At 42.0% G+C, this 18,746-nt stretch overlaps 1 protein-coding gene across 18 annotated transcripts in view; it reads left to right on the plus strand.

The window, feature by feature from the left end:
- Window positions 1-18,746, plus strand: part of PTPRM (protein tyrosine phosphatase receptor type M) — a 792,664-nt gene that overhangs the window by 317,863 nt on the left and 456,055 nt on the right. For all 18 annotated transcript variants that reach the window (XM_060243981.1, XM_060243978.1, XM_060243979.1 and 15 more), the window contains exon 6: window positions 8,888-9,062. In XM_060243981.1, the coding sequence (XP_060099964.1) occupies window positions 8,888-9,062 (175 nt within the window). The remainder of the gene's footprint in view (window positions 1-8,887; window positions 9,063-18,746) is intronic.

Genomic DNA, 18,746 nt, shown 5'->3' on the forward strand with positions numbered 1-18,746 from the left:
TTCCCTCATGGAAAATTTTTACTTACACCTTCACAAGTGAAGGAACAAATACTGATAACAACAGCCAAATCAGCTTATTCCTGGTGTTCTGCACTTCTGCTGCTTTTATTAGAATAATTTCAATTCCTTACAGCCCATCTCAGAATATGGTGAATTGGTGTTCATGGCATTACATGGGAACATTGGTCATGTTCTTTAAAGGAAAGAGATTTTAAACAATTATGCCTGTGTCTCATGATGAACATGAATATAACAACTGTATACCATAAGACCATAAGAGAAGCCATGTTGAATCAGGCCAATGGCCCATCCAGTCCAAAACTCTGTGTCACACAGTGGCCAAATACACACACACACACACACTGTGGCTAATAGCCACTGATGGACCTCTGCTCCATATTTTTATCTAACCTCCTCTTGAAGCTGGCTATGCTTGTAGCTGCCACCACCTCCTGTGGCAGTGAATTCTACTTGTTAATCACCCTTTGGGTGAAGAAGTACTTCCTTTTATCTGTTTTAACCCGACTGCTCAGCAATTTCATCGAATGCCCACGAGTTCTTGTATTGTGAGAAAGAGAGGAAAGTACTTCTTTCTCTGCTTTCTCCATCCCATGCATAATCTTGTAAACCTCTATCATGTCACCCCGCAATCGACGTTTCTCCGAGCTAAAGAGCCCCAAGCGTTTTAAGCTTTCTTCATAGGGAAAGTGTTCCAACCCTTTAATCATTCTAGTTGCCCTTTTCTGCATTTTTTCCAATGCGATAATATCCTTTTTGAGTTGTGGTGACCAGAGTTGTACACAGTATTCCAAATGAGACCACACCATCGATTTATATAGGGGCATTTTGATACTGGCTGATTTGTTTTCAGTTCCCTTCCTAATAATTCCCAGCATGGCGTTGGCCTTTTTTATTGCAATCACACACTTTCTTGACATTTTCATTGAGTTAGCTACCACGACCCCAAGATCTCTCTCTTGGTCAGTCTCTGCCAGTTCACAACCCATCAACTTGTATTTGTAGCTGGGATTCTTGGCTCCAATGTGCATTACTTTGCACTTGGCCACATTGAACCTCATCTGCCACGTTGACGCCCACTCACCCAGCCTCAACAGATCCCTTCGGAGTATCTCACAATCCTCTCTGGTTCTCACCACCCTGAACAATTTAGTGTCATCTGCAAACTTGGCCACATCACTGCTTACCCCCAACTCCAAATCATTTATGAACAAGTTAAAGAGCATGGGACCCAGTACTGAGCCCTGTCGCACCCCACTGCTTACTGTCCTCTACTGCGAAGACTGCCCATTTATACTCACTCTCTGCTTCTTATTAATTTGATCCACAAGAGGACCTGTCCTTTTACTCCATGACTTTCGAGCTTACAAAGCAGCCTTTGATGAGGAACTTTATCAAAAGCTTTCTGGAAGTCAAGGTAAACAACATCTATAGGGTCTCCTTTGTCTACAAGTTTGTTAACCCCCCTCAAAGAAATGTAACAGGTTAGTAAGGCTAGATCTTCCCTTACAGAACCCATGCTGAGAATTCCTCAATAACTCGTGTTCATCAATGTGCCTACTCATTCTGTCCTTGATAATGGTTTCTACCAACTTTCCCGGTATTGAAGTCAGACTGACTGGCCTGTAATTTCCTGGATCTCCTCTGGAACCCTTTTTTAAAGATAGGGGTGACATTTGCTACCTTCCAGTCCTCAGGAACGGAGGCAGATTTCAATGAAAGATTACATATTTTTGTCAGGAGATCCACAAGTTCAACTTTGAGTTCTTTCAGAACTCTTGGATGTATGCCATCCGGACCTGGTGACTTATTAGTTTTTAATTCGTCTATCAGTTGTAGGACCTCCTCTCTTGTCACCTCAATCTGACTCGGGTCTTTCAACACCCCTTCCAAAATAAGTGATTCTGGAGTAGGCAAACACTTCTCATCTTCCACAGTGAAGACGGAGGCAAAAAATGCATTCAGCTTTTCAGCCATTTCCCTATCCTCCTTCCGTAATCCTTTTACCACTTGGTCATCCAAGGGCCCTACTGCCTCCCTGGCTGGTTTCCTGCTTCTAATATATTTGAAGAAATTTTTATTGTTGGTCTTTATGTTTTTTGCAATATGCTCCTCATAGTCCCTTTTTGCCCACCTGATCACAGTCTTGCATTTGATTTGCCACAGCCTGTATTCCTTTTTATTAATCGCACTTGGACTAGCTTTCCAAAGATCTATAATTTCCCAGGCAAGCTAGGCCCGCAACCTTCCTCCTGCTGCTTCGAGACTTTGGCAGACACTCCATACTGTTTTTCACCATCTCAGTGGACAACTCTGATCTATTACGAGGTAGAAAAGTAACAGCTAACCCTTCATCTCTTTGAGATGAGTCCTCCCGAACCAGAGACATTTCGCCTCCTGTCGGCTTTCCCCAAGATTTAGTTTAAAAACTGCTCTGCCACCTTTTAAGCTCTAGCAGCCTGGTTCCATCTGGGGACAAGTGGAGACCCTCTCTTTTGTACAGCTACCGCTTGTTCCAGAAAGCATCCCATTGCCTAACAAACTTAAAGCCTTCCTCCTTACACTATCGTCTCATCCACACATTGAGACTTCTAATTTGTGCCTTTCTCTCCAGCCCTGCACTTGGAACAGGTAGCACTTCTGAAAAGGCTACCTTGGGGGTCCTGGCCTTAAGTCTCCTGTCTAACAGCCTAAATTTTTCTTCCAGGACCTCACGACTGCATTTCCCCGCATCGTTGGTGCCAACATGCACCACGACCACTTGCTCCTCCCCAGCACTGTCTATCAGCCTATCTACTACACGCATAATGTCTGCTACCTTTGCACGAGGCAGGCAAGTCACCATACGGTCAGTATGCAGTTTTGCCACCCAGCTGTCTACTTGCCTAAGGATTGAATCACCAACTTCCAAGACCCCCTCCCTCTCCCTGCCCAGGGATGGTTCCTTGGTGCGAAAGGATACCCGCTCACCAAATGAAGAGGTTCCTTCTGAGGGCACATTCCCCTTATCCTCAGCACAGTGCCCTGTTCCCTCTTGACCTTCATGCTCCCTATCAGCAACGGGGCTGCCACATTCAGAGCGGGGCTCATCTAATACGTCCCCGAGAGTCTTCTCCGAGTGCCTAACTGACTGTCTCTGCTTCTCCAGGTCAGTCACCTCGGCCTCAAGGGTACGAACTCGTTCCCTGAGGACCAGGAGCTCCTTGCTTCGAACACACACCCAAGACTTCTGTCCTGTGCGCAGATAGTCATACATGTGACACTCAGTGCAAAACACTGGAAAGCCCCCACCCCCCTGCTGGCATTCTACCTTCATGATAGCTTTTTTAAAAATATACAGTCCCCTTTTAAATCCTGTTTATGTGGCTCTCCCTCTGGAGAGTCATCTTACCTTATTGGGAGCACAAGGAATCTGGGTTCCTGGTCCTTACAGAGCCCCCAGGCTAAGAGCCACAGGCTCCATGTTGTGGAGTTATTTGAAGTGTGAGTACAGATTAGTAAAAGTTTTCACCAGACGCTTCTTTAATATGAATCCACTAATTATTGCAAATGAGTTTGTCCAGAAATCTTTAAGACATAATGGAATCTTTCATAACATTTCTTCATTAAATTTTATCAAAATTGAATCATGATATAAATTAGAACATGTCAAACATATATTAATATAAAGTATATTCAGTATATATTAATTTAAATATATTTTCCTAGACTGTATACATACATTCCTAGTAAGGAGAATGATCACTATGGTGCTGCAGGAAAGATTTGTGGCACATCTTTGAAACAGATTTTAAAAGTTTATGTTCTTTTGATTATTATTATTATTATTATTATTACATCAGCAAACCAAGACTTAGAAGACAAAGTGAGAAATTACTCTACTGGCAATTTTTGCTATAATTTTGTATATGTTTTTTAGTCTTTGAAGCAATCTGTGCTGTTTCAAGTTTCCACGCAAACTTACAAAGATACTTTTAAAAATTGCTTTCTAGAAAATCCAGCTAGCTGCCACTAGCTGCACAGGAGAAGTTTGGATGGTTATGTCTCATGTTGGCTTTTAACTAAAATACCTGCCATCCATAACTCAATCCCCCCTTCACTGGCTGTGGGGCCCTGGGGATAGGACCTCCCTTTCAAGTGGGTGCTCTAGAGAGGCTGTTTATCCATTTTCTAAACAAGTGAATACTGTTTAAAACGTATAATGTACTCATTATATGTTAACTGCATTCGTAAAAATAGTCAAGATAAAAAAATCTGAAAATTAAGCTTCAAAACAGCTGATACAGTAAGTTAAAGCATTCAGTGCTGCTGTTTAGATATAACAGTAGGCCACAAAGTCATGAAAGCAAGGTCAATGAAACTAAAATCTTCATGGGATCCTTGTCTCCTCTTCTAACACATGGAGCCACAGTTAAACATCAAATCGAATTAGAAATAATGTCCAAATTTGAGTGCCTTAGGAATTTTGTGTTTCTTTCTCAATAACCAAGATTCTAATCCATTATTTAACCCTGATTTAGAATACTGATTACTCAGTAATAAATCACAGTATCTAATTATGAAATGCTAAACCCCATGAAAAGGTACACAGTGGGATCAGGCGGGGGGGGGGGTGCGGGGGCGGATGTAAAGGTCATGTGACTCCAGTACTTCTTTTATAAGATACTCATTCTTTGCTACTGCTAATTTACACAAAACAGTCATCATGAGGCAGCTGTTTGAAGTTGCACCAGTGGGTACAGTAGCTCATTATGGGAATCAGGCACATTCATGTTACTCCTCTGCTTGTAATACATTCCTGTAGCTTATTATTACTGACATGGAGAAAAACTTGTGACCTTTTATGTTGCAAACTTTTGCATGCCAATAGAGAACAGTTTGCTGCACACTGCAACTGCCTTGCCATAAAAAGACAGTTTGTGGTAACTGTTTCATGTAAAGTGAGCTTCAGGTTTATAGTCTTATTTTAGACAAATCAGACAGGGATAGGAAGTTGGAGACAGATGCAAAATATATTCTACCTAACGAGTATGATCTCAGGCCACAATGAATGTCATTTATAAGTATGAAAGGAAAACAATATTTTAAAAACTTTCACTCTCCTACCTTTACTGATGCTCAGCTGTCCTTGGCATTTTGTGCCTCCTAGGGCATGCACAGTCTCCATCAGACTCTATTTTATGGGGTTTCTTGCTTTAGATGTAAGTTTGGCCCCTGTAAAAATAGAAAATTTTCAGAGTAGGCAGAATATTAATAGACACTTTACTATTTGGTGTTGGGGGGTGTTACTACAAGAAACACACTAGGGATCCATTAGGAACTGTAGGGGTTTAATAATTTCAGAAGTTTCTGCTCCCCAAGCAGAAGTTACCCCTCCAGGATTCCATATGCCCTAGGATCTTCAGCCGGCCAATTTCTCCATTTCCCTCTTTATTTTCCCTCTTTAATTGATGCTCAACATTCTATGCCTTCCAAAGCATGTTCAGTGTTCAGGCCATTTTGGATATTTTTAGTCTGTGAGTGGTCTAGTTTTGCTATTTTCATAGTTGACATAGGTTCCCTTCATTATTATTAGATAAAAGAACAATCAGAGAGCTCATTAGGATGCGTGGAGAATGCAAGGAGTGAAATTCCACCTCCATCATCCAGATCTCCGCCTCCTGGATTCTGTAAGCAGGGACTTTAGGTTTATTTCCTCCCCCTCCCTTTTTTCTGTAACTCATTCTCAGCTCTTCTCAGTATTCTGTGGGTCTAGAACATGGTCAGATCTCATCAGGACTAGATGATTTATTTTTTTAAGGAGGTGTAATTTACAAAATAACATTCTTTTTCATACTTGGGGAATTTCTCATAAATCCAGTTCCTGAGTATATATTATTATATCCAGTTCCTGAATATATTATTCCAGTTGCATGATATGTACCTGTGGGAGTCAGCCTTTTTATTATTACACAAAGTGAAAATGATATTACTTTATAGTTTAATTAACTCAGTAGTATAACAGAAAAAAAACTTTTTTGTAAAATAAAAATAAACATACAACAGTAGTATTGTTTTACCTGTTCATACAATCTGCAAACGTGGCTTAACATCGGATGGTTAAGAAATGTAATATATCTACACTGGTAAAACAATCAAAATATAGAAACAAAAACAAAAAAACCAAACCCAACAACCTAAAGGATATGTTCAGAAAAAATAGGCTTTGGTAGGTCAAACATTGTCTTTGCTGTGGGGGATAGGTAGGTAGGTAGATAGGTACCGTGGGTGGATAGATAGATAGATAGATAGATAGATAGATAGATAGATAGATAGATAGATAGATAGATAGATAGATAGATAGATAGATAGATAGATAGATAGATAGATAGATAGATAGAATGAATGAATTACAGCCTTTTGGTCCTGAACTTTTGCAAACTGTGTCTCTAAAGTTATTTTACCACTGTTTATTCTAACAGTTCCTTAAATAAGGCCATGCCATAAAATCACTTGTAAAAGTTAAATGACTTCATTATTGCTGTACTTATTAGAGAAATTAAAATTTGTTATTTACTGCTTAATATCCTTCTGCTTTGGTATAATGATCTGTTTAACCTTGACTTTCGCCTCATGAATAATGTACAGCAGCAAGTTTAATGTTGACATTACATTTGGAGCTTTTAAAGGGCTATAAATAAGTTACTCTAAATATATATTGATACCTGAACATCCAAATTAACAAATTGAATTGGTACTTCCTTTATAGGTGTTATATTTTTGCATACTTGTGGAAAAAGCTGTAGTTGCTCTTAAGGCAGGATTTATCTTTATTATTTTTATATCTTAATTTGTGTTCCAAGGCAGAATTATATATGTATTATTTCAAACATAATGGTCTCGTGCATATGTTCATAACAGAAGAAGTATTTATGCATGTCTAAGTATGATTGGGTATACATATGTCAAGCTTAGAACATTCTTGACTGACTTGCATGCAAATAATGTATTTTGCTTCCATAATAAGAACAAAAGTACAGGTTATGTGTAGTTCTGTATTAACTGTAAAGGACCGATGTGTATTGGTTTTTCCAGATTGTTATTGCTGGAACTGCAGTTTCCAGGAGATGATGAATGGAGGAGAAGAATTTACTAACCAATTTCCTTGTCTTCCCATTTCTCTCATACAAATCATCACCCCTAAACTACTTTTCCTTTTTCTAGGGAAAATAGAAAAAGCTAGGCAAACACTATAAAGAACTCAAGCCCACTGATTCCAATAGAATTTACTCCTTTCAATAACTGTTATTGTTATAAGGGACAAGTCATACAGACTTTTCTGTCTGTGAGTTTCCTTGCCAATCCAACAACTGGTCCAAAAATTCAGTCAACTTCCTATGGATTGCCTATGTCCTCTATGGTTTACAGCTGCTGGTTGGGAGATTCCTGGATATTGGGAGTGGGGCCTGGGGAGGGTGGGGTTTGAGGAGAGGAAGGACCTATGCAGAGTGTAATGCAATGAAGTCCAGCCTTCAAAATACCCATGTATCTAGGGGAACATTGCTATCATCTGGAGATCAGTTTTAACTTTGGGAAGTCCCCAGGCCTTCCATGGAGATTGGCACCTCTATCTTCAGCCTCATTTCTCAAACCATTTTACAAATTGTGCTGATAACGGAAATCTTTGTTAGGCACAGCTTCTAATCCAAGAACTGGCTTAGAGAAATATTGGGCTGAATCTGGGGCCAGCTATAGGGTATGGGGTGCTCCAGACCGGCTTGCCGTGCCCCCGCCCCTGCCTCTCACCTTGGCCACTTGCCACCGCTGCACACCACTGCAGTAATTCCAGAGCAGTGGCAACAAGAGCGGTGCTTCAAGGGTAGCAACAGTGAGAGCAGTGTGGCAAGGGTGGTGGCAGCACGCGCAATTCCTCTGTACGCAAGCATAGGAGCTGGCTGGTTTGGCCGGCCCCTCTGTGCTTGCACACCGCACTGCTTTCACTCCCAGACGCTTTAGATTGCCTAAGAGGCAGGGTGGGTGGGAGGCCTCAAATAGTGCCCTTGCCATGGTTTTACCCTAGGCAATGCCTAATTTGCTTAATGGGTGGGCCGGACCTGGCTGAATCCAAATGTGCAGTGTCACCAATGTAATTTCACTTCCATTGATGAAGCATAGAGGATTTATTTCTGATTCATCTTTTCATTGGAGACTTCTGTTTAGTGTCCATGCTGTCTATGAGGATCCCTTAACCCCAGAAGCAGAATGTGAGGGCATGGTCACCGGTCTGAAGCTCAGGAAAGACCTGTTCCACAATTTTTTCTCCACTTTCTGTAATTTTGATTCATTTGAGTATGTCGGAGGATCTTCCATTTCAATGTCAATCTTCTAACTTGCCTTTCTCTGTCACACTCTGTCATTTATAACACTGCTATAATGTGGCCAAATTATAAAATATTTAAAGTGGCTATAACATGTTTAGCTAATTTAAAGCAAATGAAAACTGTTCTGTTCAAAGCTATTCTGGTAGATGTTAAAGAAGGCAATGAGTGCAGCTCCTTTTCTGTTCCTTGGAGATGTAGATCTCCAAGCATTTTATACAAAGATGAAAACTGTTATAGAGCTGTGTTTGCAGGGCAAAGGAAATAGTGGCTGAGGTTAAGTAGTATTTACATTCTTTGTCTTAATAAAGCTAATTGTTATGGCTCATAAGTAGAAATTAGTAAATTACATGAGAACACTACAGTGAATTAAAAGAGATGGTGAATGTTGTAGATTAATGATGGTTATTTAATCCAAAATGAATAAATTTTACACAGTATTCTGCAAATGTATTTTCAATATTTGTTTATTTATTTGTAAATTAAATTTTGTGTTTGTTTATTTCCACTAGGGCTTGCTCGGACGGGATGCACCTCTGAAGGACATAAAAGTTTTTAATGATCGGCGATTTGTAGCTGTTTTTAATGTGGTAAATGCTACCAAACGGGATGCTGGCAGTTACCGGTGCATGATTAATACAGAAGGTGGAGTTGGAGTATCTAATTATGCGGAACTGATAGTTAAAGGTATTTCAGAATCTATTAATTGTTAAAAGCATAGGCTCCTAAATATAGACACACTGGACAAAGCTCCAGTTCAGGGCTGTCAAATGTCCAGCCCGTGAGCTTGATGTGGCCCCTGGAGGGCTTCGATGGTCTGCTTCCTTCTCCTTCTCTCCTGCTTCGGTTGTCGCCATTTGTTTTTCTTCATGCGATTGAGGCAGCCAAACAAAGCAGTTCTAGAGAGAGCTCTAGCTGTGCCAGACTCAATCACACAGCAGAGCTACAGAGCCAAACTCCTCCATTGGCTGAGACTTCTCCTCCCTCTCCCTCCCTTGGGGCTGCTTTGCTCAGCTGCCTCAATCCCACAGGAGAAATTCAAAAAGCACCTTTAAGACCAACACAGTTTTATTCAAGGTAAGAAAGAGCTTTTTGCCTTGCTTCTCTCTCTCTTTCTCTCTTGTTAAGCTGGCTTAGTCAGGGTGCACCTTGGTTCCTTCCTCCTTTTCACTGTATTCATGCCCTCATGATCCAATCTTTCTCAGGAGGAAAGCAACGTGAACTGCTTAGATGAAGAATAATAAGTAGCCAGTGAGGTGGAGACCGGGGATTTTGAACTTAGACATCCTAGATAGTAGACTGATACTGACCACTATACATTTTTGTCTCTCTATTCTTGCACTGCCTTATAGGAGTTATTTTTCTGGGGAAGACTATAGCTTTGTAGATAAACACCTAGCCCTCAGTCTGTGTCATGGTGTCATGGTGCCTTCACATGTTCTTGACCAGCACACAAAGCAATGTATGAAAACTCACAATGCCTAGTCATTTAATGTTTTTCCCTGGGTCCTAGGGCACAGAGCATTGACCATGAGATTTCTGTAATGGATGACAATAAATCAGAAGTAAGTTTGCAACTTACAGATAGCACACCTAAACAGCATACCCAAGATTGCTACAGCACAGACATTGTCTCCAGCTTTTGATGTAATAATTCAGAGCAAGTGGTGTCAGTTATCAGAGACTGTTAAAAATATTACATGACCCGCCTGAACTATCACCATTGTCATTTATCTGATTGTTTTATTGTTTTAATGTTTGTTTTGTTTACTGTATATTTTATGCTGTTAGCCGCCTTGAGTCTGTATATAAATATACAGACAGGATATAAATATAACGTAAATAAAATAAAAAATAAACAAAATATTGCAAAAGTGCTAAACTTTTAATCATGTTTTAAATTTTAAAAATGTTATTTGTGTCTGTCTGTGCCCTTTATAAAGTTTAAATCTCCACTACCTGGCATTATATTTTATGGCACACACAGCCCAGCCTGACAAGGTCTTATTTATGTCAGATCTCGTCCTCATTTCAACACCTCCACTCCAGTGTCTTCACTGGTAATCTGATAAAGTAAAGTATAATGTGTGCTATATGGGAATATGATTCTGAGCTTTGTGAAATTTGACATAGACATTACATTTTTATATGCAGTAGATGTGTTCTTGTCTTATGAGTCTGGAAGTGCTTTGTGTGTCCCCTGAGGAGAAGACCTGTACAGATACCACCCCAAGCCCGTTTAGGCGGCGAGCCTATTTTAGCTCGCCCGCGGAGCCAGATGGACCCCGAACGGTTCCAGATGGCTCTACGGGATCCCTGGCCCTCTGGCAACTCCCTCGATGACCTGGTGGAGTCCTGGAATGATAGGCTCTCCAGGGCCATCGATGAAATTGCACCTAGACGTCCTCTGCGCCCTCGCCTAAAGCTAGCACCCTGGTATAACCAAAAGTTGCGGCAATTAAAGCGAGGACTCAGACGACTAGAGAGGCAATGGCGGTGTACTCGAGACGAAGCGACTAGAACATCTTATAGAGAGTGTATGAAGTCCTATGAGATGGCAGTCAAAGCCGCAAAGAAAACATACTTTGCGGCTAAGATTGCATCTGCAACTTCGCGCCCGGCACAATTGTTCAACATAATTCGGACTCTTATAACGCTGCCACAGGGCAGCCCAAACGTTAGTCAATTGGAAATAGGCTGTGAGGCTTTTGCGAAATTTTTTGCAGATAAAGTCGCGTCGCTCCGCCGCGACACCCCCGCCATATTGGAGACAGTATCCGAACCCGAGGCTCCTTGCCTGTCTTCAGATTGTATTCTGGATGGTTTCGGCGCTCTCAGCTTGGAGGGAGTTGACAGGATCCTCTTGTCTGCACGCCCTACAACTTGTAATTCGGACCCTTGCCCCTCCTGGCTTATTAAATCTTGCCAGAGGGAGCTTAGGTATCCTATACGGGATATCATAAATAGATCCCTGATGGAAGGGCAATTTCCAACGCCTCTTAAGGAGGCAGTGGTCCGTCCCCTCTTAAAAAAACCAACACTGGATCCGGCCGAATTGGCACACTATCGGCCGGTCTCGAATTTACCCTTTTTGGGTAAACTCATTGAGAGGGCAGTGGCGTTGCAACTACAGAATTTCCTGGAGGATGCTTCCGTCCTTGACTCCCATCAGTCGGGCTTCCGCCTGGGTCATGGGACGGAGACAGTGCTGGTCGCCCTGGTGGATGATCTCCAGCGGCATCTGGACCGAGGCGGCTCGGCGGTACTGATGCTGTTAGACCTGTCGGCAGCGTTCGACACGGTCGACCATCGGTTGCTGACTTGCCGTCTTGCCGACGTGGGGATTCAGGGGTTGGCTTTACAATGGCTTACCTCTTTCCTCAAAGGTCGGGGACAAAGAGTGGCGATTGGGGGTGAATTGTCCCAGAGATACCCGCTGGATTGCGGGGTCCCTCAGGGAGCAGTTCTATCCCCGATGTTGTTTAACATCTATATGCGCCCTCTTACCCAGATTGCCCGGAGATATGGGCTGGGTTGCCACCAGTACGCTGATGACACCCAGCTCTATCTACTTATGGACGGCCAGCCTGCCTGTGTCCCAGAAAACCTGGACCTGGCATTGCAGGCCGTGTCTAGATGGCTCAGGCTAAGCGGGCTGAAGCTAAATCCGACGAAGACAGAGGTCCTTTGCCTGGGTCGCCGTGGTCCAGGGAGGGAGATTCCCTTACCGGCCCTCGACGGTGTGCCTCTGTCAGCGGCGCACAGGGTTAGGAGCCTGGGGGTGCTACTGGAGCCTACCCTAACTATGGAGGCCCAGATAGCAGCCACTGCCAAGTCCGCATTTTTTCATCTTAGGCGGGCAAGGCAGTTGGCCCCTTTCCTGGAGGGCGATGACCTGGCAACAGTGATCCATGCAACGGTCACCTCGAGGCTGGATTACTGCAATGCCCTCTACATGGGGCTGCCCTTGTGCCGAACCCGGAAGTTGCAGCTAGTGCAGAATGCCGCTGCCCGGCTGTTGTTAGGGCTCCCTAGACGGGAGCACATCCAGCCGGGGCTTCGGGGACTGCACTGGCTGCCGATAACATACCGAGTTCGGTACAAGGTGCTGGTTATGACCTTTAAAGCCCTTTATGGTCTGGGACATGCCTACCTTAGGGACCGTCTCTCCCCACATGTTCCCCAGAGAGTGCTGAGGTCGGGGTCTCAGAACCTCCTTACAATCCCTGGGCCAAAGGAGGCCCGTCTGAAAGCGACCAGGGACAGGGCCTTCTCGATTGCAGCTCCCTGTTGGTGGAATCAGCTCCCGGAGGAGGTGAGGGCCCTGCGGAACCTTGAACAGTTCCGCAGGGCCTGTAAAACAACCCTCTTCCGGTTGGCATATAATTAACTGTGAGCAGAATGCCTGAATATTAAATCTTAAACATCAGATTACTGAATATTGGAAATTTGAAGGACTGATTTAAGGAATAGTAGCATAGTGTATATCGATGTGAGTTTTATGTATTTTTAGGCTTTTATGTATTTTATTGTATAATTTTAATCGTATTTAAATCGACCTCTGTTAGCTTTTATTGTTGTAAGCCGCCCTGAGCCCACCTCGGTGGGGTAGGGCGGGATATAAATCGAATAAAGTAAAGTAAAGTAAAGATAGACCTTTGTGTGTGATAAATATATTGAAGTTCCATAAAAAGAATGATAATTTAAGGCTGCCGCCCCCTCAGTGCATAATTGTTTAGAAAATGTTCTGAATAACAATGGTGGATACTTTAAAATACTTTGAAGGCTGTTTTGGTATATAATGGTTACCATGTTTATTTTTTTCTTAATATATTTCAGAATGAACATTCTAAATTCACTGAAGGTGATAAAAATGATCATTGTATTATCAGATTTATTTACTTATTTACTTCAGTTATATCCCATCTTTCATCTAACAAGGGATTTAATAATCCAGCAGCTGGGACAGTATGTGGATGATTATGTGGGAGGGATTGAGCTGCTGGTGGGGGAAGAGTTGTATGCTGGTAGGAGAGGACGTCAAGAGTGTGGAGTATTTTTGACATATAAGGTATTAGTGAAGAGGAGAAATAAACTATTGAAATATTGCTGTACTAATCCCAGTTGACTTCCTGTATGAACATGATGGAGAAATTTGGGTTCAGTCAAAGGGGTCCAAATAAGTAAAACTATGCTCAGTTGAAGCAAAGTTTTTATTCAGTTGACCATTGTCAAGGAAAGTATCCCTACAAAAGTTCAAGACTCTGACAACTTTATACACAAAAGTATAAGCATATATTGATAAATTGACATCAGGGTCTTGCAGAACTGTCATGCCAGTTACACAATGATAATTCAATACTGCACCAAATATAACCCAATGGAAAAGCAATCTATATTTCTTTCTTAACATATTCTTACGAATACTGCCACTTTATCTGTGGTATACTACAAGCACAACATAAACTGCTGACTATTATAGTTTAAGAAAACAGCATCTGTATTGTAGCCATATGAGGTAAGAAATGCAGACTTCTGGAGACTTCAACTACAAACACAGATAACAGTGCTGGCTCAACACTGGGTCAAAGAACTGGGTTGTCTCAGTTCTTTACCTGGCCTTTACTGGCATAGCTATGCTATAGCACATTGATATTTCACCTTTCCCCCCTTCAAATTCTTGTTGATCAGTGTCTCAAGAGCAAAAGCCCCAAATTTAGATTTTCCAAAAAAGTGAAAAAGCAAGAATTAAAATTTTGAAGACAATCTCAATCAACTACAGGCATACAAAAAAAGATGTTTAAAAAAGATGTTGTTGTAAAAATTGGCGTATGAAGAAATGAGAGACTGAGAACAAATAATTTGTCTACAGAGTCAGGTGGGTTTGTTTTTTTTTGAAGTTGTTGCAAATTGCTTCCATTGACTTTGACCCTTCCATGCATGAACTTATTTATCATATCCTTATAATATTTGCATTTAGCTGCCTCTCTCAGCACATTACACTGTGTGTGGTGAATAATTGCTTACCCTTAGGGTGTAATCCCATTAGCTACTTGCAGCATGATGAAGTAATTATGGTAATCCCTATTGCTTGTGCCATAGCTTTTATGAGACCACATGCAAGTCATTCTTTGTGACCTAAAAAGCCTACTTTAAACAGTATGTTGACCTTGGAAGAGCTTATATTTAAATAACAACTTTATGGTATACTTAAACTCATTGGGATTGCTACTGATAGCCAATTACAAAGGATTTACATTTTGCCCATATTTTTCAAAAAATTATGTCACAGAAAATTGCATATTTACCATAAAGTTTGTGTTTTAAATACACAATCAGTGCACTAAAAGGCAATAAACAATTACAGAGTTTTCGCCCCGTGGCTTGGTAATGGATTAATTATTGTATACAAGGGGGAAATTTGGTATGAGTCACAGTGCTGTTCAAAGCAGAGTTACATCTTTGGCTAAGAATTCAACTGTTAGGGCTGTTTCACACATTTATTTATTTATTTATATCCCATATGCTGTTTAAAAATCTCATTACATTACATTACAGCTTACATTAATAAAGTGTTAAGATTTATTTTTAGCAGCTGTATAGATGTTGACCTGACTTCTGCTCAGTGAAAGGGACTTTCTTCTGCCACTTGTCCCTTCAACAGGATAACTACCCCCTCAGTCCCCTGTGCCATGGTCCACAGCAGGACTGAGCCTTGGAAGCATTTTGAAAAGTTAAAAAAACAAACTCTAAAATGGCACTGCATCTCTGTGGTGGATTTGGAGAGGCAGTCTGGCTCTCAAACTTTTCAAAATGCCTCTAAGGCTCAGTCCTGCTGTGGACCATGGCACGGGGGAATGAGTGTCAAGCATGCGGTTTTCAAGAACGAGTCAAGTGGATACAAAACTACTTTTATTGATAGACCGATATGCTCTCCTAGTAGAGGTTCTTGAGAGTGATACCAAAAATACATTGTTACAATTCTTTTAAGACATACTTCAAAGGATTCCCAAAGGTGGGGGCGAGGGATGAGCTCTAACACATAAACTATCATAAATGTCTACATTCTCACAATGTTGTCAGTGTCTCGTCCTTGCTTTCCCCAGATGTCTCACACTCCCAGACAGGAATGTATGGGAAGGTGTTGATTACTCTTTCTCAAGTTAGTTTCGTTTCTCTCTACTCTACTCCACAAGCAATAAAGCAAGAAGGGGGAGGGGGAAAGAATAACACAGCTAACCTACTTTGGTCCTCCGTGATGTTTCACAGACCAGCTTTATGGAGGACCCTAAATTACCATTAATTACCATTGGAATTTTACCATGCTTGACAATGAGGGGCTCCTGTCTCTCTGAAAATGGCATGGGGTAGACAGGAGCCTCTTCTTTCCCTTGCTTCCATACAGTGATTAAAACACAAACTATAAAATGGTACCACATTCCCATGGTAGACTTGGGGACATGGTATCATCTAGTCTAGCCCGGAAAGGGAACAACTCGGTGACATTTGGGAGTTAAGGGAGGAATCTTGTTGTCTCCTCTCCTGTTGAGTCATCCTTGATTGGAATCAGTGCATATTACTCTTGCATGCTGATTATTTCTTTTGTAAGAAAAAATTTGTATATGGCCATTTGTGAAGTGTGGCAAAAGTTCTGTGACCATATGCTTCACATGTACTGCCACATGTATTGACCAGAAGACCCCTCTTCAAAAACGACTGCATTTGTTGTTTTTGATGTCATATATGGAGGAAAGTCATCCTGCTCCTTACATTCCTTTATTGGCTATATAGGAAAAATATTGCATCATGATGACAGATTCAGGTGGGTAGCCCATTGGTCTGAAGCAGCAGAACAAAGGTGCCACTGGATTCAAACTTTGTTCTATTACTGCATCAGTCTGACTAGTGGCATATCTACAGAGAAGCAATTTCCCTGTGGTTATTCCTGGCAGGTTACATATGCAGAGTACAGGATTCCCAGATTGATCAAGCAGTTGTGGCTGTAGTTTTAGTCAGAGTCTTAGTGAAAGAATTGTTAATAACACTACCCAGCTGTCCAGAAGAGAAATCAAACAGCTGATGGGTGCTGTTGCAGCTATTTAATCAAGATTACATACATAGGTCACTGAACCATGGTGAATATATGAAGAAGCCCTTAGATGCTTATATGTGATTGGTATTTGAGTTATATTTTTCAAAATGCAGCTTTTTCGGAAAGCCAGTTCAGTCAGCGTAAGAGAAATAGAAATAAAATATAGGCATCTCTTCTGTCCCCCTTTCATTATTAAACCTTAATTTTCAACATAAAATAATTTAGATTATATTTCCAAAGTAAAAAAAATTATAATGCATGAAAAAAGTGGAATTGTCATCTTTCATTCTGCATCATCATTACAGACATAAAATGACTCTAATTTGTGTGCACAAATGAATTTTTCTAATATTAGGAACTGGAAGTATTCAGTAATAAAATATATTTTCAAAAGACACTTTGTAGGCTTTAAAGGTAGGCTATCCATAGTCAATCTAGAAGGATGTTGACCTGTAGACCTGAGGAGATAAACAAGGTACTATGTCTTCACCAACCTAGATTTAGTTTCTTCTGTAGCCTATGCTGAGATGTTTTCCTGTTTCTCTTCCCTAACTATGCACATGCTTTTAAGTTTGACTATAGCTATATAAATTCCAGGATATTTAGCCAGTGTTGTGTGGTGAACTAAGAGTAGTGGGCTGTAATCTAGGGAACTGGATTTGATTCTCCACTCCTCCTCCACATGAAGCCAGCTAGGTGACCTTGGGGCAATTACAGTTACCTCAGAGCTCTCTCAGCCTCACCTTCCTAACAAGGTTCCTCTTATGAGAGTGGAGAGAAAGGTGATTGTAAGCTGCTTTGAGAGTCCTTAAACCATGCTACTGTTGCTGGTTCTTAGAAGACACACAATTGAAAAACTTTGCTAACATTAAGCAGGCTTGGGTTTATATACTCTGACAATTTCTGTGGAAGACAGACATAATGTAAATCTAACTTAATAAAAAATAAATCCCCACATTTTTTGCATCACTTTGTTTACTGTTGCTGGGATGCATGTGTAGCCTTTGGGAACAGTAGATCTTTGTGGTCTCTGTGCATCACACTGATGGGATTAGGCGCCAACGCCGATCACGATTGGTAAACTTAAAAGCTGCGAATTTCCGTGCCTACGTCCCAGTGCGCATGCCCAGAAGCCCCACTGCGCATGCTCACTGAGACAGGAGCGGACATCCCGCCAGCTCTCTTCTGACCTCTGCGCTGATCAGTTGATCTTTTCGTTGCTATGGTCGGTGAACTTCTTTATTCTTAGGCTTAAAAAAAATATTAGTATATAGTTATAGTTAGTTAGTTAGTTTTAGTTCGCAAGTTGGGGGATTGCGGGGTTCAAAGAACTATTTCCCGCTCTTTCCACACACCTCCACCCCCCCGTCCTTCCTTCCTACTATTCGTATGGAAAGATGTTGGGGATTTTTCAGAAGGTGCTCCAAGTGCGGGAGTAAAATCGCCCCACTGGACGGTCATTCATTGTGCCTGTTGTGCCTTGGGGAGCTCCATAGAACAGACTCTTGTGCGCACTGTGCAAAATTTTCCAGACAAACCAAGAAGAACAAAGCTGCTCGCCTTGCCGCAGCCCTTATGGAACCGGCGCTCTCCCCTCAGAAGATGCCTTCATCGGAATGGGTCGATCAACCGACTGCACCCGCTGAACCATCGACCTCGAAGTCTCTCGAGACCGATTTTCCCCTTTCCAACACTGATCGCCCTAACAAACGCCCGGGCTCAGCTGCTATGTCGGATTCCTCTACGCCTGCGAAAAGGCATAAGGAGGATAAGGGCTCTCACCCGGAGAAGAAGAAGAAGGCTAAGAGATCGGATGAGCCGAAACATAGCAAATCCGTCTCTCCAGCTTCTCCGACTTCGCCATCGGACCCGACGGCACCGATCGTTCCACCATTGAAGCTCTTTGCTTCACCGGGTTGTCGACTAAGCCCTCCGATCCTCGCTTCAATGTCGATGGAGCTCGTCATATCTTCTGACTCCAATCACAAGATAGAGCACAATGCTCCGGTACAGAGAGGAGCCCACACAATCGGTAGCAGAGAATCCCTGATCCCGAAGCCCTCTTCCTCGAGGTCGACTGCAAGACTCGCGAAGGGATCGCTCTTCGAGAAGCCTCTCTCCTAGATTTCGAGAGATCGAGCACTTTTCTCACCACTTGCCTTCTCAGGTTCCATGGGATCAGCGGCAATGGCAATATTTATACGGGCGTATCCCATGCTACCATCGTTTCCTTGGCTCCCTCCTCGCCAGATGGACTGGGATCAGTACTCTGAAGCCTC

Source organism: Heteronotia binoei, chromosome 7, assembly GCF_032191835.1.
Source record: "Heteronotia binoei isolate CCM8104 ecotype False Entrance Well chromosome 7, APGP_CSIRO_Hbin_v1, whole genome shotgun sequence".
Taxonomy (NCBI): domain Eukaryota; kingdom Metazoa; phylum Chordata; class Lepidosauria; order Squamata; family Gekkonidae; genus Heteronotia; species Heteronotia binoei.